Source organism: Vombatus ursinus, unplaced genomic scaffold, assembly GCF_900497805.2.
Source record: "Vombatus ursinus unplaced genomic scaffold, bare-nosed wombat genome assembly UNPS02011014.1, whole genome shotgun sequence".
Classification (NCBI taxonomy): Eukaryota; Metazoa; Chordata; class Mammalia; order Diprotodontia; family Vombatidae; genus Vombatus; species Vombatus ursinus.
Window position 1 is genome coordinate 1,135,234 of NW_020950792.1, and position 25,295 is coordinate 1,160,528.

The following is a 25,295-nucleotide window of genomic DNA, read 5'->3' on the forward strand; positions in this document are numbered from 1 at the left end:
ACACACACACACACACATCAAAATAACAGTATGACTAGAAATCCCCTCCCCAGAAGTTGAGTAAGGCTCCAAAATCATCCTTCTATCCACCCACCCAATAGCCACCACCCCTATGACTAGTGGTGTGCTGGAAGTAGTTCATACCAGCTCACAATAGCCAATTGGTAATTTTTCATTTTGAGTAGTAACACCTTAGAAATCAGAAAGCTACAAATCAGGGCTTGATTTATTGTTTTGTTCATTGTATAGAGTTAAGAAAGTATTGGATAAAATGTTAATGCAGATTAAACTTTAAAATGTATCATACATATTCTTTTTTTTTTTCAGAAAACTAGGTATACATCTATCAGCACACCACTACCCACAACTCACTTCATCACCTCTCCCAACTCCTAATGAAATTCCTATTCCTCAGTTTTGGTTAACTTTGGCAAGAGTTTATGGGGAAAGCTAACCAAATGAAGTAATTTTCACTATGGAGTGAATAATGCATGAGCTTAACTGGGGTGGAGTTATGTTCATTTTAAAATAGAAAGTTGTTCATTCTAGTGAGCTTCTAATTGGTGGGATATTTTTGAAAGAGAAGACTTGAAATGTTTATCAATTTTGAGAAGGATTAGAATGCAATAATAGAAAAGATACTGTAATTAGAGTCAAGAAATCCTGTTTCTTGCATTTCTTACTTTGACCACAAGCAATGAACTTAATTATTTGAGCATCAGTGTTCTTATGTATAAAACAGATATAACAATACCTATAATACCCACTTCATAAGGTTGATATGAAAACACAAGATCATATATGAAGAGTACTTTGCAAATCTTAAAGTTTTAGGCCAGCTCCAGGTTTTATATAGTGCTGGAAGGAGTAGTAGTAGTAGTAGTAGTATTCACAATTCCTCTTAGCAATTCCAGAACTTAACATACATGTCCCAGAAGGATAAAAAACAAGGTGAAGAACTTAGTACCCCACTTCTAAAAATTGTCCCTCCAAAAACTAAAGAATTCGTTTCAGTATTAATATTATTAATTAATAATTAATGCATTAATATGACTTAAGTCTTCAAATGGCCACTTGTTAAGTTGCCCAAAGTAAGTAGCAACTTTTATCAGAAAATTCAGTGAATGTAGGGAACATGAAACATCCTTTTCCTAAGAAAAGGTAAAGTTATTTAAAAAAAAAAGATCTAGGCCTTTAGCTTATTCAGATCCTTCTTTAAATTTACTTACAGCTTGCTATCTCTATGAATTAGAACTATTGATAATATGACTCATAATAATATGGGCTCAATTCACCCTAGAGCATAGCTTTTCTCATGAAAGGCAGATAGATACCTTGCTAACCTTAGGAAAACTCCCATTGTGATTTATGAGCATATTATATTTCTTAAGATTTTCTTTTATATGTCAAGAGCATGAAATATATAGGGAAAAAAAGCATTTCATGTTTCTGTTTCACCCCTTCCTATCTGAATAAAGTCTGTATCTAATCTCATGAGAATGTCTTTCCAATCAGGAAAATTTTAACTAAATTTTTAACTTACTCAATTAATTCCCCTATCCTCTTTTATCAATATGCAACTAGCATTGACCTGCTACTTTGCTAAACCTTGCAGTTTTACAACTTTCTCAGGCTGCTTTTTCTTAAAGGTGCCAAAATTTTTCTATGAATATTTTAAACACATATGAATATAACATAATGGTTATTTAGTGATTCCTTCTAACTTAATGTTAGTTCATTATTATTTGTTCTATGTGGCTCAGGAGGAAAACTTCATGAGAATACACGGGAAACTTTAATATGGATGGTATAAACTGGCTTCATTTACATCTTCCTCAAAATTTAAAGACACAAAAAGAAAAGAGTTTGGAACTATCCATTTCCACATATTAAGAATGATACTCTCAATTAATGGGGAGAAAAAAATAACTTAGGATATATTAAGTGAAGAAGATAGTAATGGAAAGATTAGGTTCCTTTCCCTGAAAGAGGTAGTTTTCCTAGAGAAAAAGATATTCAAAGGAAGAAAAGAATTATTTCATCTGAAAAGTCTTCTGAACTCCCTGGGAACATGGACACCCTCATGAAGTTCCAACATAAGTCAGCTACTCTGAAAAAGATATTTCAATGTTGGGTATTAGGTGAAAATGATATAGGACAGGCCAAGAATGCCCAGAACCAATAAACTATACAAATATGCTAATAAGGATAAGGGCTGTAGGAGAGTCCTAATCATGGGTGAGTATGAAAAAATTTGTCAGATGTTAGGAGAATTTGGCTGTGTGTCTAAACAGCCTCACAATCAAAGTTAAAAAGGTACTGATTAATCTGGCAGGCAGGTAGAGTCATAGTGGGGGTAGGTGAAGATTGATCTGTCAGTAGGCAAGAGGTAAAAACCAAGCAGGAAATTGGTCAGTCTTGGGAGATCTGACAACAGGCAGTAGACCTGCCAAAAGACCTGGAGTTTAGGGACAAGACCCATTCAGTGGGTAGATTAATAAAAGAAAGGCTGGACCCCAATCTGAGAGGAGCTGAGCTACTATGTAGCATACCCATGCGGAAATACATAGAATAAGATAGTGAACTAGGGTACAAGGTAGGACTTAGTCATTTAGAATAAGGTACTGTCCCTGTTACTTAGAACCAGGTTTCAAGGTCAGAGTGGAATCAGTAGCAAAGCAGATGATGAGTCAAAGATCTTTACATTTCCCCTTCATAGGGTTGGACTTGGAACTAGAGCCTGGAGTGGAGCTAAGCCAATTGGTGGTGGTGAAGTGACATCTGTTTTTTGGACATTTAAGGGATGTGGGTACGTGGGGTCAAATTCTTGATAACATGAGTTTATAACCTCATGAGTTCTAGTCCCATAGTATCTAGTTCCAGCATTGATATAACAATGTGGTATTTCCAGCTTAAGGGCAGAACTGAGTAAGGCTATTTCTCTAAGAATAAACAACAACTTTTCTCCCATGGAGCTATCCAGGGTTCTGAACTCACTGGGTCAGATCTATGACTCCTGCTTATCTTGAGCTTTGCCCTCCTTTTTTAAAGGAGCTCCGATACCAGCAACCCATGTATTCACTGACATCAATTAACCTAATAACTAGCCAAAGTTTTACTTCAACTTCAACTTCAACTACCATCCACTTACTCTGATGCCTGAATTGTCAACCTATTTCCACATTTGGTTCTTGAGAGAAGGGAAAGGGAAAAAAATGCCTTTTCAATCATATTAATATAAAGTTATTTAAGTTACCAAAAAGCAATATGGGATAATGGCATGGATGCATACAGGAAAAAGAGACCTACTATTATGAGAAATCACTAAAAATATGAGAATCATATATTTAAAGTATTCTTGTTAATAAGATTATAGTTTTTATATAGCAGACTTATTTGTCAACCAGACTATTCTATCAACCAGAGCACTTATACCTTGATTTCACAACTAGAGGCATAGGTTTATTGATTGACTTACATTTCTCTAGAAATTTGATAATCTTCTTTGGAATAAAAAAGTAAAGCATCTTGCCTAAAATTTAGGTTTGCACTTCTTTGTTAAGAATAAAATGGATTATTTATACTGTAAGCTTAACTTAGATTTCTGGGGGGAAATATAGGAGGCATTAATAAAGAGATGATATTGAGAACTTAGAAAAGGAATCAGACTTCACTAAAAGCCAGAACAGACCCAATAAGAAGAAGTCATGTCAGGCTAGTCTCATTTTTTTTTTTTTGTAACAGTGTCACTATTAAGTTAGATTAGGAAATGCCATAGACATATTATGTCTGGATTTCAGTAAAGCATTTGACAAAGTCTCTCACAATTTCTTTGTTGATAAAATGAAGAGATAATGAGATAAATAATAGTACACTAATTTAGAACTTATTAAACAATTGAACCCAAATACAGGCAATCAATGGATTGATATTAACCTAGAGCAAAGGTTCATAAATGTTTTTTGTGTCATGGAGTCTTTTGGCATCATAGAGTAAGGCCCATGGACTCCTTCACAAAATAATTGTTTTAATTCATAATTGAAAGAAATCCTAAATTTCAGTTAGGGTTTAGTGAAATTTTAGAGACTCCCTGAAATCTATCTATGAAACCACTGGACCTTAGGGTAGGAATCCCTGACCTAGAAGAAGATCTCTAGTGGAATTCCCTAGAGCTCTGAGCTTGGCACTATTTTGTTAGAAAACTTTAATCAATAACTCAGATAAAGGTATAGACAGCATGCTTATGAAACTTATGGATGACAGAAGCCAGGAGGAATATCTAATGTGTTCAATAATAGAATTGAGATCCAAAAAAGAGCTTAACATACTCCCTTCTCCTCTCTCTATTTCTTCCTCTGAACAGCTGACAACATAATCTTCCTAAAGCTTATCTCTGATCACATCACTAACCTGATAAAAAAATCTTTGTGACTTCCTATAGTCTCTGTGATAAAATACAAACTTCTCAACTTGGTATATTAAACTTTTTATAGTCATACTCCAGCCTACTTTTATAGGTGAAGGAAAAATGATATAAAATTATCTTTTACCATATTTTTTGTTTCTGGTTTTGAAAACAATTAATCAAGAAATATAGTTTGTTCATAACAAATAACAGGAACTTTTCCTAATATTAGCATGCTAGCTCACTGTCTTTGAGGAGAACTTTTCTTAAAGAGTCAAGCCCAGTCAGAAGGGGAGTATACGATTAACAGCTCTCATTTATTCGTTCATTCATTCAACTAATCAACAAGTATATATGAAGCACATAGTACATGCAAGATAAAAACAAAATGCCTTCTAACCTCAAGGAGTTTACATTACTTGCTCAGGGTCCCATAGCTAGTAAGTACAAGATTTAAACTCAGGTCTCCTTGCCATCAGGGCAGGCACTCTATCCAATGTACCACCTAGCTGGTGCAGGATGAGATCCTTATTACCTCAAGCCTAGATTATTTCAATAGTCTGCTATTTGGTTTCTCCCCCATTCTTGTTCATCTTATCACCCTTAATGTTAACGTGTTCCTTCTGTTGCTTTCCTCCAATTTATCCTGTATATAACTTGCTTGTGCATAGTTGTTTTCAAGCTGTCTCCCTCATTAAATTATAAGCTCCTTGAGAGCAGAAACTGTCTTTGGCCTTTCTCTCTATTCTCAATGCCTAACACAGTACTTGGCACATAGAAGATACTCAATAAATACTAGTTGACTCACTGACAATAGACAATTGGCAATGCACAGCTCAAAGCTGAAGGGGAGACTAAGGCAATCAATTAATTTCCATAACCAAATTTCCAGAAGTTAATGATCTGGATCATTTTAACAACCAGAAGCACTGTACATTGAAAGTAAAGGTAACATAGACCTGAGGTTCAGATAGGCAGTGATACCTAATGGTTCTGTTAGTCACAGAACTATCAGTTTCTATCTTGGTGCTTGAAAAATATTGCTCCATAGTCTAACTTGCCTCAGATTTATAACTAATAATTAACATTTAAATCATTTTCCTGATATTTCAATTGAGTTGCATTTAGTAGAAAAGAATAAGAAGCTAAATAATGTTAAATATTAAATGTCCATGACAATTAGAAAGCTTAAAATTTTGGACATGCTCAGCCAACACAAGACACAAATATTCACCTGGCTACAGTTACAGAAGTTTCAGGCTTAGAGTCTAAAATCAAATAATGGGGAGCCAAGATGGCAGAGTTTAGGCTGCAACTCAGCAAATTCACCCAGCATGCCCCTCCAAACAACTTTAAAATAATGCTACAAATTTAATTCTGGAGTGGCAGAGTCAACTTTTGTTGGTGGGGGGGTGAGGTATTTTTGCAACCCAAAACAACTGAGGATGTAGGAGAAGAGGTCTGTGACACTAGGGTTGGAGCTGGCCCAAAGTGCAGTACACACCATAGCAACACCAGCAACAGGCTGTGAAGGAAGTTATAACCAGGCAGCAGCAGCTTCCACAATTCTCAGACCAGAGAGAGTAAGGGAGTTGGAAAACTAGGCAGAAAGAAATTATATGGGGCCTTTTACTGACACTGGATTGCCTATATGTAGTTCTGGGTTGCAATTCCAGCTTGAAGCACTAGCACTTGCAGCTGCAGGAGAGCAGGGGCACAGGGACGCTGATCACAGTTTCAGGGCCAAGAGAAATGATAGTATTTGAGGATACAGGGGAGTGAAGGTCCTGGTCATAGTTCTGGATTGGAGAAGAGTGCTTGTGGTCACTCACAAGAGAGCAAGGAAACTAGTCATAGCTCCAAGGCCATGAGGAGTGGCAGCACTTGCAGCTGTAGGGGTGCAACATCCTTTCCTGGGTAAAAACTAGAGTACAGACCAGGAGAGCAGTGACCACACTTCTTCTTGTATCATAATACATTGAAGGCACTAAAAACTTACAGACCCCGAGAAGTAGCTCTGAAAACAGCAGCATGAAAAACCTGAAGCTTGGGAGAGTGCCCCTTTTCCCCCAGGAAACAGAGCCCAACTTTAATGTAAAGTTCAAAGAAATAGGCTGTAAAAATGAGCAAATAACAACAAAAAATAACTTAACTATTAAAAGCTACTGTGGTGACAGGGAAGATCAAGACACAAACTCAGAAGAAGACATCAAGGTAAAGATGACTGTAAGCAAAACCTCAAAGAAAAATGTGAATTTGATACAAGTCCAACAAGAATTCCTAGAAGAGCACAAAAACAAATTTAAAAGTCAAATAAAAGAAGTATAGGAAAAATGGGGGGTGGGGTGGGGAATGAGAGTGATGGAATAAAATTATGGAGGTGGAGCCAAGATGGCAGAGTAAAAGCAATGACTTGCTTGAGCTCTCCCCCAAACCCCTCCAAATACATGTAAAAATGACTCTAAACAAATTCTAGAGCAGCAGAACCCACACACTCAAAAAAAAAAATAGAATGAAACAAATTTCCAGCCCAAGACAACCTGGATGATTGATTAGAAAAGTCTATTGCACCAGGCTGGGAAAGGAGCACAGTTCAGCATGGGTATGCAGACAAAGACCAGGCCTCAGTGAATGTAGAGCAGGCCTCAGGGGACTGAATAATGGGCAACTGTGGTGGTTTCCATAATTCTCAACACACAAATGCCAAAGACAACTTAGAAGGCCAGTAGGAAAGGTCTGTGACCACAGTGAGAGAGAAGCTTGGTCCCCAGCCCGGTCTCCCCATAGCCCTGGGATGGCAACTGCTTCCAGAGCTCTCAGCCCACAGATGGAGGAGGAAATTAAGTGGCTGATCAGAGGGGGATTGCAGGGATCTCTTTGCTGGTGCTGATATAGAAATCTCTTGCTTTGCCCATGCTTAGATCTGGGTCACAGTTCCGGGGCAAGGAGGGGTGCTAGTATGTGGAGTTTGTGGCAGTGGTGGAGAGGGAATCCTCCTCACAGTTCCAAGGCAGAAAAGAGTGCTTGTGGTCACTCATAGACCAGAACACAGGCCAGGAAAGTAGTAAACACCTCACCCTATCATAACACCTTGGAAGAATGGAAAATTTACAGGTCCCTAGAACTATCTCTGAAAACAGCTGCACAAAACCCCCAAAGCTTGGAACAGTACATCCTCAACACTATAAGCAGACCACTACCTTAACAAGGAGTTTAAAACTCAAGTAATTGGCTGGGAACATGAGTTCAATCAGACCACAGAATCTTTCTTTGGTGACAAAGAAGCTCAAAACATACAACCAGAAGACAACAAAGTCAAAGCTCCTATATCCAAGGCCTCTGAGAAAAATATGAATCAGTCCTAGGCCATGGAAAAGCTCAAAAAGGATTTTGAGAAGCAAGTAAGAGAAGCAGAAAAAATCTGGGAAGAGAAATGAGAGTGATGCAAGAAAATCATGAAAAACTAGTCAACAGCTTGCTAAAGGAGACCCCAAAAAATACAGAAGAAAATAACACCTTAAAATAGCCTAACCCAAATAGGAAAAGAGGTCCAAAAAACCAATGAGAAGAATGCCTTCAAAAGCAGAATTGGCAAAACGGGAAAGGAAGTCCAAAAGCTCACTGAAGAAAATACTTCCTTAAAAATTAGAATGGAGCAAATGGAAACTAGTGACTTTATGAGAAATCAAGACATTGTAAAACATAACAAAAAGAATGAAAAAAATAGAAGACAATATGAAATATCTCATCGGAAAAACAACTGATCTGGAAAATAGATCCAGGAGAGATAATTTTAAAATTATTGGACTATCTAAAAACCATGATCAAAAAAAGAGCCTAGACATCATCTTTCAAGAAATTATCAAGGAAAACTGCACTGATATTTTAGAACCAGAGGGCAAAATAGACATTGAAAGAATCCACCAATCACCTCCTAAAAGAGATCCCCAAAGGAAAAGTAGGAATATTGTAGCCAAATTCCAAAGTTCCCAGGTCAAGGAGAAAATATTGCAAGCAGCCAGAAAGAAACAACTCAAGTATTGTGGAAAGACAATCAGGACAGCACAAGATTTAGCAGCTTCTACATTAAGAGACCAGAGGGCATGGAATATAATATTCCAGAGGTCAAAGGAGACAGGATTACAACCAAGAATCACCTACCCAGCAAAACTGAATATAATGCTTCAGGGGAAAAAATGTACATTCACTGAAATAGAGGACTTTCAAGTATTCTTGGTGAAAGGATTAGGGCTGAATAGAAAATTCTACTTTCAGATACAAGACTCAAGAGAACCATGAAGAGGTAAACAGGAAAGAGAAATCATAAGGGACTTATTAAGGTTGAACTCTTTATATTCCTGCATGGAAAGATGGTATTTGTAACTCATGAGACCTTTGTCAGTAGTAGGGTAGTTGGAGGGGAAAAAATTTTAAGGATAGATAGATAGACAGTGGCACAGGGTGAGGTGAAGATGAAGGGGTGATATCTGGAAAATAAAATTAATAAGTGAGAGAGGATTATACTGGGATGAAAAAGGGAGAGGTAGAATGGAGTAAATTATCTCACACATAACCGACAAGAAAAGGCTTTTACAGTGGAGGGGAAGTGGGGAAAGGTGAGAGGGAATGAGTGAATCTTATTCTCAATTTGGCTTAAGGAGGGAATAACAGGGGGCAGCTAGGTGGCACAGTGGATAGAGCACCAGCACTGGATTCAGGAGGACCTGAGTTCAAATATGGCCTCAGACACATAACCCTTACTAGCTGTGTGACCCTGGGCAAGTCACTTAACCCCATTGCCCAGGAAAAAAAAAAGGAGGGAATAACATACACACTCAATTGAGTATGGAAATCTATCTTACCCTACAGGAAAATAGGAAGGGGATAAGAGAGGGGGGGATGATAGAGGGTAGGGCAGATTGGGGGAGGGGGTAATCAGAAGCAAACACTTCTGAGGAGGGACAGGGTCAAAAGAGAGAATAGAATGAATTGAGGGAGGGATAGGATAAAGGGAAATATAGTTAGTTTTTTACAACATGACTACTATGGAAATGTTTTGCATTACTACACATGTATAACCTGTATCGAGTTGCTTGCCTTCTCAATGAGTGTGGGTGGGGAGGGAGTGAGGGAGAAAATTTGGAACCCAAAGTTTTAAAAACAAATGTTAAATTGTTTTCACATGCAACTGAAAAATAAGATATACAGTCAATGGGGTATAGAAATCTATCCTGCCCTATAGGAAAATAGAAGGGGAAGGGGATAAGAGAAGGGAGGGGAGATAGAAAGGAGGACAGATTAGGGGAGGGGTTATTCAGAATGCATGCCATCTTGGGGTGGAGGAAGGATGAGATGGGGAGAAAATTTGGAACTCAAATCTTGTGGAAGTGAATGTTGAAAACCAAAAATAAATAAATTAAGAGTAAAAAATTAAATAAATTACATTCTAATAAAAAAAGAAAATTATGAAAAGAAAGTCAACAGCTTGGTAATAAAGACACAAAAAATATTAAAGAAAATAACAACTTAAAAACAGAATTGGCCAATTGGTAAAAAGAGGTTCAAAAATCCATGGAAGATAAAACTCCTTAAAAAGTAGAATTTGCCAAATGGAAAAGGATATTCTGGAAGGAAAGGAGATGGATAGTATTTTAGAAAAACTGATATGATAGATTTCTGGAGAAAACTAAATAGAAATAAAAAGAAGTATACCTTTTCTTAGCTATACATGTCACCTTCACAAAAATTGACCATGCATAAAAACCTCACAAACAAATGCAGAGAAGCGTAAATATTAAATGCATCCTTTTCAGACCATGACGCAATAAAAATTACATTCAGTAAAAGTCCATGGGAACATAGTTAAAAAATTAATTGCAAACCAAATGATCTAATCTTAAAGAACAAATGGGTCAAAGAGCAAATCATGGGAATAAGCAATAATTGAATTAAAGAGAATGACAAAAATGAGACAACTCACAAAAATGTGTGGAACACAGCCAAAGCAGTACTTAAGGGAAATTTTATGTCTCTAAATACTTATATCAATAAAATAGAGAAAGAGGAGATCAACAAATTGGTTATGCAATTTTTAAAAACTATAAAAAGTACAAATTTTGAATCCTCAATTAAACACCAAATTGGAAATCCTGAAAATAAAAAGACAGATTAATAAAATTTAAAGTGTGAACTAATAAAGTGATAAATATAACTAGGATCTAGTTTATGAGAAAAAAACAATAAAATAGATAAATCACTTGATTATAAAATTTGATTCAAAAAAAGAAAGAAGAAAATCAAATTACCACTATCAAAAATGAAAAAGATGAATTCACCACTAAGGTAGAGGAAGTTAAATCAATTATTAGTAACTATTCTGCTCAATTAAATAAATCTAACAATCTAAGTGAAATAGATGAATATCTACAAAAATATGAATTGCCCAGATTAACAGAAGAGGAAATAGAATACATAAATAATCCTACCTTAGAAAAAAAGAAAGTTACATGATAACTTTATTATATATTTAAAAGTCATACACAACAGATTTGCAATTTCATGTACAATCATCTTTTTTTTATTCTACTATGTTGTGGAAATGCTTTATTTCTTAAGTTCAAAATAAGATAAAATTAAAAAGAAAGAAAAAGAAAAGAAGGAAGGAAGGAAGGATGAAAACAAGCCATCAATGAGCTCCCAAGAAAAAATCCTCAGGACCAAGTAGATTTACAAATGAATTCTACCAAATATTTAAAGAACAATTAATTGCAATTCTATATATAAACTATTCAGGAAAATAGGCAAAGAGGGAGTCCTACTAAATTCCTTTTAGGACACAAATATGGTGGTGATACCTAAACCAGAAAGAGCAAACACAGAGAAAGAAAGCTGTAGACCAATTTCCTTAATGAATATTGAGGCAAAAAGTTTAAATAAAATGCTGGCAAGAAGATTACATTAACATACACAGATCATACACTATGGCCAGTGGGATTTATACCAGGAAAACAAGATTGGTTCAATATTAGGAAAACTATCAGCATAATTACTGTATTGCTAACAAAAAGAACAAAAATCATATGATTATCTCAATAGAAGCAGAAAAAGGTTTTGACAAAATACAACACCCACTCCTATTAAAAAAGACTAGAAAGTAGAGAAATTAATGGAGCTTTCCTTAAAATTATAAGTGTCATGTATCAAAAACCATCAGCAAGCATTATCTGTAATGGGGATAAGCTACAAGCCTTCTCAATAAGATCATGGAAGCAAGGACACCCATTATCCCCACTATTATTCAAAATTGTACTAGAAATACTAGATACAACAATAAGACAAGAAAAAGGAATTAAAGGAATTAAAATAGAGAATGAGAAAACAAAGTTATCATTCTTTGCAGATGACATCATAGTATACTTAGAGAATTCTAGAGAATCAACTAAAAATCTTCTTAAAATAATTAAAAACTTTAGCAAGTTGTAGGATATAAATAAACATAAAACATCAGCATTTCTATAGATTACAACAAAGCTCAAGCAGGAAGAGATAGAGAAATTCCATTTAAAATAACTCCAGAAAATACAAAATACTTGGGAGTCTACCTGATAAGACAAACATGGGAAGTAAATAGACATAATTACAAAACATTTTTCACACAAATAAAGACATCTAAACAAATGGAGATACACTAATTGCTCATTGGTAGGCCAAGCTAATATAATAAAAATGGAAATTATTCCTAAATTAATTTACTTATTTAGTGCCATATCAATCAAATTACCAAAAAGTTATTTTATAGGGCTAGAAAAAAATAATAACACACTTCATCTGGAAGAACAAAATATCAAGGATATTAAGGGAAACAATGAAAAAAAATGTGGAGGAAGATAGTCTAGCAGTACCAGATCTCAAACTATATTACAAAACAGTAATCATCAAAATAATCTGGTACTGGATAAGAAATAGAGTGGTGGATCACTGAAATAGAATAGGTACTCAATACACAGTAGAAAATTATTATAGTTTTGACAAAAATTGATGGGAAAACTGAAAAGCAGTTTGGCAAAAACTAAGTATAGGCCAACATCTCACATCATATATCAAAACAAGGTCAAGATGAGTACGTTATTTAGACATAAAGGGTGATATCATAAGCAAATTGAGGGAGCATGGAATAGTTTATCTGTCAGATCTATGGATAAGACAAGAATTTATGGCCAAACAAGAGATAGAGAAAATGACAGGAAGTAAAATGGATAATTTTGATTATATCAAATTAGAAAGGTTTTGCACAAACAAAATCAGTGCAGCCAAGATTAGGAAAGCAGGAAATTGTAGAGAAAATTTTTACATCCTGTTTCTCTGACAAAGTGCTCATTTCTTATATAGAGAGAGAACCCAGTCAATTTTTTTAGAACATGATTCATTCTGTATTTGATGAATGGTCTAAGAATATGACCAGGCAGTTTTCAGAAGACAAAGCTTTCTATAGTTATATAAAAATGCTCTAAATCACTATTGATTAGATAAATGTAAATTAAAACAACTCTGAGATACCACCTCACACCTATCTGATTAGCTATTATGAGAGAAAAGGAAAATGACAAATGCTGGTGTGGATGTGGAAAAAAGGACATTACTGTAGTGTTGCTGGAGATGTAAACTGATTCAACCATTCTGGAAAGCAATTTGGAACTATGTTCAAAAGGCTATAAAACTGTGCATACACTTAACTCAGCAATAGGACTACTAGATCTGTATCTCAAACAGATCAAAGAAAAAGAAAAAGGACCTATATATATACAAAAATATCTACAGTGGATCTTTTTGTGGTTTCAAAGAATTGAAAATTGAGAAGATGCCCATCAATTGGGGAATGGCTGAACAAGCTATAACATAAGATTTTAATGGAATACTATTGTGCTACAAGAAATGATGAGTAGTATGGTTTCAGAAAAACCTGAAAAGTATTATATGAACTGATGCAAAATGAATTGGGCAGAACCAAGAGAACATTATACACACTAACAGTAATATTGTATGCTGATCATCTGTGAATGACTGAGCTATTTTCAGCAATACAATGATCCAAGACAATTCTGAAGGACTTATGATGAAAAATGATATCCACCTCCAGAGAAAGAACTGATGGAGTTCGATGAAGATTGAAGCATAATTTTCACTTTATTTTTCTTGCTTGTTTTGCAACATTGCCAATAGGGAAATATCTTTTGCATTTCACATGTATAAATGATACCACATTTCTTACTTTCTCAATGGGTGGAGGAGGGTGAGAAAGAATTTAGAACTCAATATTTTTAAATGATATTAAAAATAAATAATAAATTTTAAAAAGATAATCAAATCAAATAAAGAGCCTCAGGAGGCTTGCCTTGTTTCAAAAACTAATGATGGCTTCAAAAATAATATATGGATCTTAATTAAGGTACTTCATAATTTATAGTCATCTTCAAGATAAAAATCTTCACTGCCTTCAACTGTCCTCTCTATATCACCATCATTGTTTCCTTCTTTTGGACAAGGTGTACATTATCATTGTCACTATGAAAATGGGGTGATCGGAACTTAAAATACTGAATATGTGGTCTGAAGGACATAGATCTACATCCCTTGGGTTAGATAATGTAATTTTACTAATGTAGCCTATGATTGTAATGGCTTTTTGAGGCAGATACACTGCACTGCTGACCAATGATTTTGCAGTCAATTATAACCTCTGAGATTTTTTTCATATGAACTGTTATCTCACCATCTTTTTTGTATAATTTATTTTTGAACATAAATATAAAGTTTTATATTTATCCTTGTTAAATTTTATTTTATTGGTTTTGCTCTAGAATTTTGAATCTTGGTTTGTCATTTTTATATTAGCTCTACTGTGAGATCCTAGGAAAGACACTTACCTGTCAGTGATCTAGTCACTAATTGCAGAGAAAGTACAACTTGCATATATGGCATTTCCTAACCCAGTAGTTCCCTATATATACTAATGAAATCACAGGAGTCATCTAGTTAGAATAGTAGATGGAATACTGGACTTAGCCATCAGGAAAACCTGAGTCTGAATTCTGCCTCAGCCATTCAGTAGCAATGTGACCCTGACAAGTCATTGAATCTCTTCAAACCTCAGTTGACTCATCTGTAAAATGGGGATAATAATAGCACCCAACTCACAGGGTGTTACAATGATCAGATAACAGAAACTAATTTCTAAATGTTAAAGCAAGCATAAATGTTTAGCTATTAATGTCATCAAAGCTATTATTAGCCTTCTCTCTTTTGCAAATAGATTTGATAAGTATGACTTCTGTCACTCCCCTGCTCAAGAAGGTCCAGTACCTCCCTCTTGCCTCTAGGAAAAATATAAACTTTTCTATTTGACTTTTAAAGATCTTGTCAAGACTTCCTTTTGAAGGCTTAATACACATTTGTCTCTTTCATGAACTCTCCCTTCTAGTCTGGTCTGTTTATTGTTCCCCTACACAATATTGGATCTCCTACCTCCTTGTCTTTCTGCACAGGTTGTCCTTGATATTTAGGATGTACTCTCTCCTAACATAAGATTTTAATGGAATACTATTGCGCTACAAGAAATGATGAGTAATATGATTTCAGAAAAACTTAAAAGGGTTATATGAACTGATGCAAAATGAATTGGGCAGAACCAGGAGAACATTATACACACTAACAGTAATATTGTATGCTGATCAACTATGAATGAGTTAGCTATTTTCAGCAATACAATGATCCAAGACAATTCCAAAGGACTTGTGATGAAAAATGATATCCACCTCCAGAGAAAGAACTGGTGGAGTTCGATGAAGATTGAAGCACAATTTTGTAGAATCCCTAGATTCCTTCAAAATACCTTCTATGGGAAGCCTATACTGACTGTGATAATTGCTGGTATCCTCTCCCCAACCCAAATACTTTGTACCTATTTGGGGATTTTTTTATAATTTTTTATTCATTTTAAACTTAAATACAAAACAAGAAAAGAAAAACAAAGAACATTGTCATATACACAGCAGAACATAAAGGGAGGATTCGATATAAAACAATAAACTTCCATTTCAAGAAAACCTGTATCATAAATATCACATATTGTTTTCAAACCTACCCAGCTTTTCTTTGCTTCCTTGTAGGTTTTCTATTCTGTTTTTATTTTATATCTAATCTTTACATATATATTTCTTTCTCCCCTCCCCTCCCCTCCCCAGTAGAATGTAAGTAACTTGAAGACTTCATTTTGTATTTGTATTCCTGGAACCTAGCACAGTTCTTGGCATGAATAAAGATCTTGAAAAAAGACTTGTGGAATGAATGAATGTTTTCACCCAAGTCATTGATAAAATCAATAATAAGAAAAAAGCCCCTTATCATATTACTATAGACATTCCTTTATGTTGATTTCAAACTACTAACCAACATTTGTCCAAAACTATTGTTTAAGAAAGCATAACTTCACCTAAATGTACCATCACCCAGGTTATATATCTTCATCTTGTCTATAAAGATTTCCTGGAAGACTTTACAAAATATTCTGCTGGATGATAGTACAAGCTAGACAAATCTAGAGCTAAACAACAATTCCATAACAGTGTTGATTTTATGAATGACTTGGATAAAAATTGAATGCATGCTTACCAAATCTGCATCTAGGAGGCATAGCAATTAGAATACATGACAATATAGCCTGATCTATCAGCCTGTCAAACCAGACAAGGAAAGGAGGTTAGTCTGGCGTGATTTGTTCTTAGTAGCCTCTTGTTCCTAAATTCAAAGATTTATGAAACCCAGAAGCTTAGATAAGAATGTACTAACAGCTTGAAAACTGTTTCCTTCTGTAGAAAAGCAATCTCTTTAACAAAGGGAAAGAAGTCTTTCAGGGCAATAGTAACCAGAATTCTTCTTTACCCAAGGATACTCTGGAAGGCTACCTTTACTAAGGAGCTGACCCAGAGCTAACAGAGCCTCTACCCTAAGGACCAGTTAGAATTTGATCTGTAATTGTGCTTTGCAAAAATAATTTTCTAAGTCAGAACTCCTCAAAGTAAAAAATTATCTTTGAGAAGAAGGTTTATTCATTCATTAATATTTACCTTATAACCACAAAAGCCCCTAAAACTGTACCAATAGATCACAACAGAGAGCATTATCCCTGCCATTGAAAGGCAAACACATAGATTATTTCATTCTTATGGTATTTTCAAAATGGGAAAAGATACTCATCTGTCTAGAACAGGGTAGGTAGACCTAGAGGCAGAGGGATAATGGAAATTCTGAAGACTTTTTCAAGCCTATCATTTCCATGATCCTATGTTTGACATCACAAATGGTCAGGGGACTACAATAGATAGAACCCTGGCAAAGAAATCAGAAAATATGGCAGAGTCATTTATTGGCTGTGCACCCTTAGAGAAGTCATTTAACCTCTTGGAGCCTCATTTTCCTTAACTATAAGATGATTATAACAGCCCTGCCTACCTCACAAGATTTTTGTAAGACTATCAAATGATACCATGAAGTGAGATAATGCAAGGGTCAGCAATAGGAAACATTTGCCATAGAGTAAGGATGCTACCTTCCCTACAACATCATCCCTGAGACTCAATGAAATATCTACCATGCTTTTTCTACCTCTTTTCTAGCCCACACTCAAGAAATACTGCTAATACTGAAATCTGGACAGAGAATCCCTATTCACACAGAAGGAACCCACAGAACACTTTGGAAAATACTGTTTATGAGAAATATATTGATTGACTGGTACTCTCCAGGAACTAATTAGTTCTCGAGGCTGTAATTGAATTGAAGTTATTCAATTCAACAAACATTTATTAAGTACCTCATATGCAAAATTCATAGTAACTTTGACAGAATCCTGATCCTATGAAATCATGACTTAATTTTTCTTCTATTGATTCTGCCTTTAGAGTCAAAATGACCTAACAACTTCATGCCTTGGCAAACCTGAATGGTTCTTCCATTTATCTACCACATTTTCCACAGTAGGGAAAAGAAATTACAACCAAAATATGAAGTACTGCAAAGAATAAAGAAATGAGCCCCTTGATTTAGGGTCAAAAGATTCCATGAGGCAGGACGGTATAGCAGATAGAGAGCTGAACTTGGAATCATTTGAACCACAAAACAACTCACTGAGACAAAGTTAGATAGACTGATATAGAGATATACACACACACATATACACGTATGTGTATGTATGTATGTATATGTGTGTATATATACAGAAGGAGAGAGAGATTAGTATATAACAAAACCTACCTCGGTGAGTTGCTATTTGGTTTAAATGATTGCAAGTTCAGCTCTCTATGAATGACACAGAGTGCTTTAAGTTTTATAAAGCACACGAACATACACACAAACATGTATAGATATAGATATAGATATAGATATAGATATATGAAAAATCTCATTTGAACTATGTAACAACCACTGAGGACGGTATCAGTATTATTATACACTGATATACAGATAGATAAATATATATAGGGACAAGTATTAGTATCAGTATGCATTATATATCATATATCATTATATATTACTATTAATATCTGCATATGTATATATATATATAAAATTACTGATAATACCTGCCTCAATAAGTTGCTAAATGGTTAGAATGAGATGATATATGTAAGATGCTTTACAAACTTTAAAATATTTTGTAAGTATCTGTTATTATTAAAAAGCCCAACTCTGCTATTTACTAGCTGTATTTTAACCTCCTTGACCCTCAGTTTCTTCATCTGTAAAAGGAGCAGGTTGGATTACATGATCTATAAGGTCTGTTTCAGTTGAAAATTCTATAATCATCGAAACAAAACAAAATAAAAGAAGGGAATTAAAATAAGATTTTATAACAAGTAAATTGCTTGATATTTTCAAAACAAAGAAATCTATTTCAGTTGATTATCATCTGTGTTCTGCAAAAGAGATACCCATGCATACTTTCAAAATAAAAGGTTAACCCTGTGACAGACTGTGTGGAGCAATAGCCCAAGGGCCAAACTATAACTTCCCCTTCCCTAATTTAAGTGACAAAGGAGATTAGGCCCTATCTAAAAAGCAAAATTGTGCTGTAAAATTTAATTAAACATCATGGGTCAAAAACTCAAGTTAAAGCAAAAGTAAAAATAGAAGTGGAGGAATAGCAAGAAATAATTACAAAAATAAAAGGAAGGGGAGAAACAGAAAGACTACCTTTGTAGCATTATTAACAAATTAACACAAACATACAACTTAAAAAAGAGAAAAAAGGAATTGAAAACCTGGGTATTTAGAAAAGAAACCAAAAATGAAAAGAGAAAGGGCAGCATAATATAAATGGCTTCACACATAAATCAAAGTAAGCAAGTCCCCAAAATGCCAAATGTGGGACATACAACCAAAGAAAAGAACTGACTAAAATACCCTTGTCCAGATAAAGGAGATCAAAAATATAATATGAAAATATTCAAAGTGAGAGATACTCCAACCAAATCAAGTCAGCAAGCATGTATTAAGCACCTACTATGTGCCAAGCAATATATAAAGCAATGGGGACATGAAGAAAGGCAGAAACAATCCCTAACCTCAAGGATTTAAAGAAGGATACTCCCAAAAAAAAGATGATGGGCAGAAATCAACAGGAGTGGCATGAAAGACTAAAAATGTTGTAAACGGGGAAACAAGAGTAATGTGATCAAGAAGAAAGTATAGAATAGTCAAATTCTAGCCAACTCCATACTAATGAGTCTAGATAATTAAGGTCCATATATAGCTGAAGCCAGTCAGTACTTGAGCTTCATTCCTCTTTTCTACCATATTCACAGGCTGATTTCTCCACCACTTCTGTACAGTTGATTCCCAGCACAGTAGATCAGGAACAAAACTGTAACATTTGTCTCATTTGCAAAAGCAAACACCAAGATGATATTTCTTATACACTCCAGGTATTGATGTTTAATATGATCAATAGCTATTTCTAGATCCCACTAACACAAAATTCCCCAGGATACCCTGCAGGATTAGCTTTCCTCATCCCAATTATATTCCCTATTGCCCTCCCACTCCAGGTCTCTTTAGCTCATATATATATGGGGTTTAAAGTATACAACAGGCTTTCCTGATCTCAAAGTAAGGGCAAATAGTATCTTCATTTTAAAAAGGTTATTACTATTCTTCTCAGCTATTCTTACTACTATCCTGACTGTTCATTAAGGCTGGCCTTACCACAATAGGCAATCTCCCATATAGTACGCTTCTAGGGTGACTGGGAAAGCATTCTTGCCCTCTCCCTCCTTAACATAACTCCCTAATCCCCTAAATGATATCTCAAATTCCACATTTAACATTTTAAAGACTGCTAAAAGGCCATGTATACATGGGAGGAGTGATAGGGAACCACAGTCACTTAAAGCTTAGTGTGAATGACTTCATCAGATCCTTTCCTATAAGGAGGCTAAATGGGGGAATAGTCAGAAAAAGATGGAGTCCTCTTAGATGGGGAGAAGAAAGGAACACAGAAGGGGGTACTTCTTCTAATTTAAAATTTTGCCTCCAGCCAGCCCAGTTCCTCAAGTAGAAACAATTATCTTGCTTCCCATATAGAAATAGACTACGCCATTTTTTATTGTAGATGATTGTGCATCCTCCATTATTGAGAGTAATCCAGTAGATCGTAGAAAACTATGTATAGAAAACCATGTACCAGCAAGGGCTGGTAAATAATTATATCTATACTACCCTGAACAGTCACAATTTTCAGCTCCTTCTATCACTTCATCACCTACTCTCCCCTAGTCCCTTAATACAGTGCTTCTCAAATAAAACAAAACAATTCTTTCCCATAGTACCTAAATAAGAAAGAAATGGGAATACCCCAGGATACCATAAAAAGTGGGATAGAAAATAACACTATAAAGATCAGAAAACAAAGGGAAATCTACAACAGGGTGATCAATGCCCAGTAACCTGTGATTCAAGGTAGAATATATGTCCATTGTGAATAGCTGGCACAAAAAAAAATAATTTGAATGCTCAATAGAAAGCACGTGTTGGGAAATTTTTGTTACATATGTGAAAATCTCAGCCAAGATACAGAGAAATGGAGGGTTTGTGCAGAAAGAAGACTATGCTATTTGTAATGGGTGCAATTAGCTCAGTTAGCTATGTGGCATTTACTACTTCTAGCACTCAGCACCATTTCACAGTTAAGTCAAAATTCCCATGTCTATTGGAAATGTTTTCTTGTGCTAGCATTGTACAGTGGAAGGAAAAGTGGGCCTGGATTTGAATGCCTGCTATACTACTTACTACCCATGTGACCTTAGATATGTCACTTAACTTAAACTCAGTGGAGTTTTTTGATCTCTACAATGAGGCAGTTAAAATTGATAATGTCAAAGGCCCCTTACAGCTCCAGCCTATGAAGACATTTGACTACTATACTATAATGCAATGTTGAAAAGAGAGAGACAAGCAAAATTTTTGGTTGAACACAAGATTGACTCTGAAAAGGTTAAAGAGGACTATATTAAGAGGGCAAAGGTCAAAGCAAGATGAGTGGCAAAGAACTCTCCAAAAAAAATTGTACTACTTACTTGAAAAACAAAGTATAAATATATTATGTTTTGAAGTAGTCATTTCTTAAGAAGCAAAGTTTGAAAGTATGAATGTGACAGCCTAACGCTGTATACAACCACAAATCTTTGTAAAAACATTTAATAAATGCACTAAGCAAGAGGTAGTCGTTATCCTATGACCTTCATTTCAAATTTCAAGCCATTTCTTACGCTGACAAAGGCCTATTTTTAAATGGGAGAAACAAAGGTCCTTGAAAAACTGCCACGGTAAAATTCCCATAATGAAATTATGTTCATTCTCAGAGGAATGAGGTGGAATTAGATGCTCCAGCGTGCTGAATTCCTAAATCTGGGTAGCTTCCAGCTAGCTACTGAAGGTTTCCTGTGTCAAATGGGGTTGGGGGCGAACCATCTGCTATAAACAAATTAAGAATGAGCTTTTTAATTCATAGTTCTTGACCACAAAATTTCTAGAAACATTGATGTTAAACACTATTTAAATAATACTTCATTTTTAAGATAAGGAATAGGGTTGAGAATAGTATTAAAATTGTAGTAGGCAGGAAAAGTATCCACCCAAAATCTTTGCCCATGCCCTTCTCATAGAATGTCAACAGAGAAAGCATTTTCATTGACTATTCAAATGTAAAAGTTTCCTAATTCCCAAAAGTATGCTTTAAAAAAAAAAAACAAAACATTAATCACTTCTACACTGGAAGAAAAGAAGTGTTACTCATCCATGTCCCAGTAGCCACCTAGCACAGCGTCAGGTACAGAGCTCAATAAATATTTGTTCAAGATAAGCATCAACAAATGCAAAGATTCTTGCTAAGAGGCAGCATCTTGAGCCCAAAACACTAGATGCTGAATAACTTGGAATAGATCAACCCTCAGAGTCTGTCAAGGAAGAGCAAGAACATCAAGCGACTCTTGTACCACAATGGCTGAGCGCTACTTATAGAAGTATTTTCTTTCTTTCTTTTTTTTTCACCCGAGACATCCAGCACTCAGGCTATTAGATTATCTGAGGAGCAGTTTGCCCACTCCATATTTCCCCCCCACACACACAATCAGCTCACCTTCCACCGCTGCCCATTTATTTGTTTTCTTGACTGACTTGGAAGATTATGCATAAGATATGACTGTCCCCTGGATCTAACCCTTCACCTTTGAACCAAGAGACCCACAAGCAATACCTATGTACCCAGTCTTTCTAAATTTCTTTGAGTGTGGGGGAGGGAGAGGATGGGGTGAGGAGTGAGTTCAAAACCAAAGGATCAGACGAAGGTTCCTTTTAACCTCTTTCCACTATTCTAACCCCAAGGGTAAGGAAATGCTTTGTTCCACCACACGCGCTGGAGAGGAACTGCCCTGTGTCCGAGAAATCAGAGGCAAGGGAAGGAAAATCATGGTATGGGGAAGAAAAAAGGGTCCGAAAGAGAGTGACCGTACCTGGTGCGGCTGTGGTTTCGAGGACAGTCCTTCTTCTCCATGATGGCCGGCACACAGTTGGTGAGCTCTGTCCAGTCGGCGTGCAGCCCACAGCTCCAGCCCGTGGAGAAGCGCGAGAAGAGCCACGTCTCCTTTTTGCCCGGTCTGTGGCAGGTGCATTTTTTCTGGCCAGGCTTGCAGCTGCAGGGCTGTTCCAGCCGGATATTCTTCACTAGGTGCCGCCCGAAGGTAGTGCCCCCAGTCTTCTGGATGTGCAAGAAGACGATCACGTCCCGTCCTTTGATGTTGAAATCCACGAAACGAGTCAGGTCCTTAACCGAGAAGTTGAAGCGAGGCACAAATTTGGGCAAAGAGCCATTGTCCGGGGATTCTCTGTCCTGCTCTTCCTCCTCCTCTTCCAACTCCTCGAATTCTTCCTCTGTCTCCTGCGCTGGCCCGGCCAGCTGTGCCGCCGGTGCCCCCGGAATCTCGGCTCCCTGGTCCCGGAGCGGTGGTTGCTGCTGGTCCTCTCGGGGACCCGCTGGGGCGGCTGCAACCTGACCCGACTCCCCAGCGTGGAACTTGTCCCCAAAGTTGGTACAGGAACTGGTGCAGGTGGGGGACACGTACTGGTACATGATGATCAAGAACAGGAGCGTGAGCACCGGCGTGAGCAGCCACTTGTTGAACCTCTCATCCATGGTCCTGCTCTCAGGCCAGAAGGCGAAGTGGCGGCGGTGGGGGGGGCGGCGGCAGCTGCTCCACTGAAAGCCCGCGCTGAAGTTTGGACTCCGGGCTGCGGCTCGGAGCCCGCCGCACCTCCATCCCCCTGTGGCCAGGCAGGCGGGACCCCCCCCCGCAAAGGCGTCTGGCTGGCTGGCTGCACTTTGGTGCTCCGGTGGCTCGCTGCTGTTGGCTCCCGAGGGGTTAAGGGGAGGTGGAGAAGCGAACCTGGGTCCCCTAGCCCACCGCTGCTGCGGAGAAGAAAAAGGAGGAGGAGGGCGACGGTGAGGTGCCAGTTCCTGGCACTAAGGGGCGGCGGCTGCGCGAAGATTGTTTCAGAGCTCAAAAGGGACTCTCCCTCTACTCTCCGCCTGGACCCCCAGGGCCGTTAGTCCTGCTCCTAGCCAGAGAGGGAGAGAGCTATCAAGTGTCTCTCAGACCAGAAATGCGCCTCAGGGAGCCAGCCTGCCGCGGGCTCTTAAGCACTTACTAGCTGATCTTGGGTCCTGAACCTGCCCCTCTGGTAGCTGAAAACCAGTGCTTGGACCCACACCCAGAAGCTTCATCTTCTTCAGGAGCGAGCCTGGATACCAGGAAACAGGAGGAGGAGCTTCGGCCCCTGGCCCCTCACACCGCCCAGCCCGCCCTAGCCTCTGATGTACCCACCACCACCACCCAGGCACCCTTCCTCTCTGGGAGCCTTGGGGCAAGGAGAGCCCCGAGCTGCGTGCTGGCTGGCTTTCAGCCGCCAGCCCCCGCTGCAAGTTTGCAGATGAGCCCTTGCAGGGGGAGGAGAGAGAGAAAGGAGCCTCAGGCGAGTCAGCGCACCGCCTCTTCGGAGAAGTCCCACTGCTGCTTCAGGTCTGTCAGCTAGACACACAGGCGCGAGCGCGCGCGCGCTCGCGAAAGACTGGCACCACCGCTACCCACCAGCCGGTGTGACAAGGAGTCCTCCTACCCGCAGCAAAAACCTGCCCAAGGTACGGAGCATGCGCCAAACCATTGCCTGGCCCTGGAGGAGTTTCCAGGGGAGGAGTCCAAGTCTCTGTTGGTTTTTAGCCGCTCCTGGAGTGTAGGGTATAAGGGGAGATGAGAATTCTGTCACCTGGACACTGAAAACGGGTGTGAAGATTAAGGAGGTAAACTGGCGTGGAATCTTGCGCAAGTATTACGAACATTAATTTGAGACGTCTTAAATACGTAGCTTCTTACTGCTGTGAGCACAGACACAAAACTGACTAGTTTTATTAGAATAGGACACCTAAGCATCCACCAGCATGAATTGTTTGCAGTAGACTCCCAGTGGAGGAGACCCTGCACTATCAGTCCAGGTGTTGGCTGGCCTCTTCTCCGCAATGGAAACTTACCAGAGACTATTTTTTTTCTTTTCATCTCTAGAGTTTGGCTACCTGCCCATAAAGAAAATCTGACTTTGATGTTAAAATTTTAATCTGTTTTCCACAAACTACAACCTGTCTTTTACACTTTGGTATATCCAGCACTTACAGTCCGATAGTATCTTAGAAGCCTTGGGACTGGAAAGGATATCATTTATTCAATTAAAAACATTTTTCCTCAGTATGTACTATATGCAGAGGTACTGTGCTATGAGTTGTAAGGGATAAATACTATACAAGACACATTCTTGTCTTCAAGGAACTTACATTCTAGTTTCAAATTTATTTTAGCATTAAAATTCTGTTAGTACTAACATGTTGTTGAAGTTCTATTTTTTTAAAAAATCTTAGAAAACAGTTAAGGATAAATATTTAACTTTTATTTTCACTTAAGCTCTGACTTCATTCATTCTTTTTTTTTTTTTTTTATCAAGTCTTTGTATTCCAAGAAACCAGGTGCAATGGAAAGAGTACTGCATTTAGAGTCTGTGGACCTGGGTTCCACTCTAAGCTCTACCACTTACTAGGCTCTGTCATTTTGGGCAAGTCAGTTAATTAACCTAGTTCATAGTTTACTCATCTGAGGAATGATGTGATTTCAGGAGGTACCATCTAAGTTTTCTTACAAATTGGTTATATCCTAATTTGTACAATAGTATGTATCTTATCACTCATGTTCCAGACCAGGGGCCCTGTCTTATGAATCTTTATCTCTCCTGAGTCTAGCAC

The 25,295-nt window shown here is 37.3% G+C and overlaps 1 protein-coding gene across 1 annotated transcript in view; it reads right to left on the minus strand.

Moving 5' to 3' along the window:
* The window catches only part of HS6ST3 (heparan sulfate 6-O-sulfotransferase 3), an 824,577-nt gene extending 801,430 nt beyond the window's left edge, over positions 1-23,147 (minus strand). The window contains exon 1 of the mRNA XM_027855686.1: positions 22,468-23,147. Within this exon, the coding sequence (XP_027711487.1) occupies positions 22,468-23,147 (680 nt within the window). The remainder of the gene's footprint in view (positions 1-22,467) is intronic.
* Positions 23,148-25,295: the final 2,148 nt, after the last annotated feature.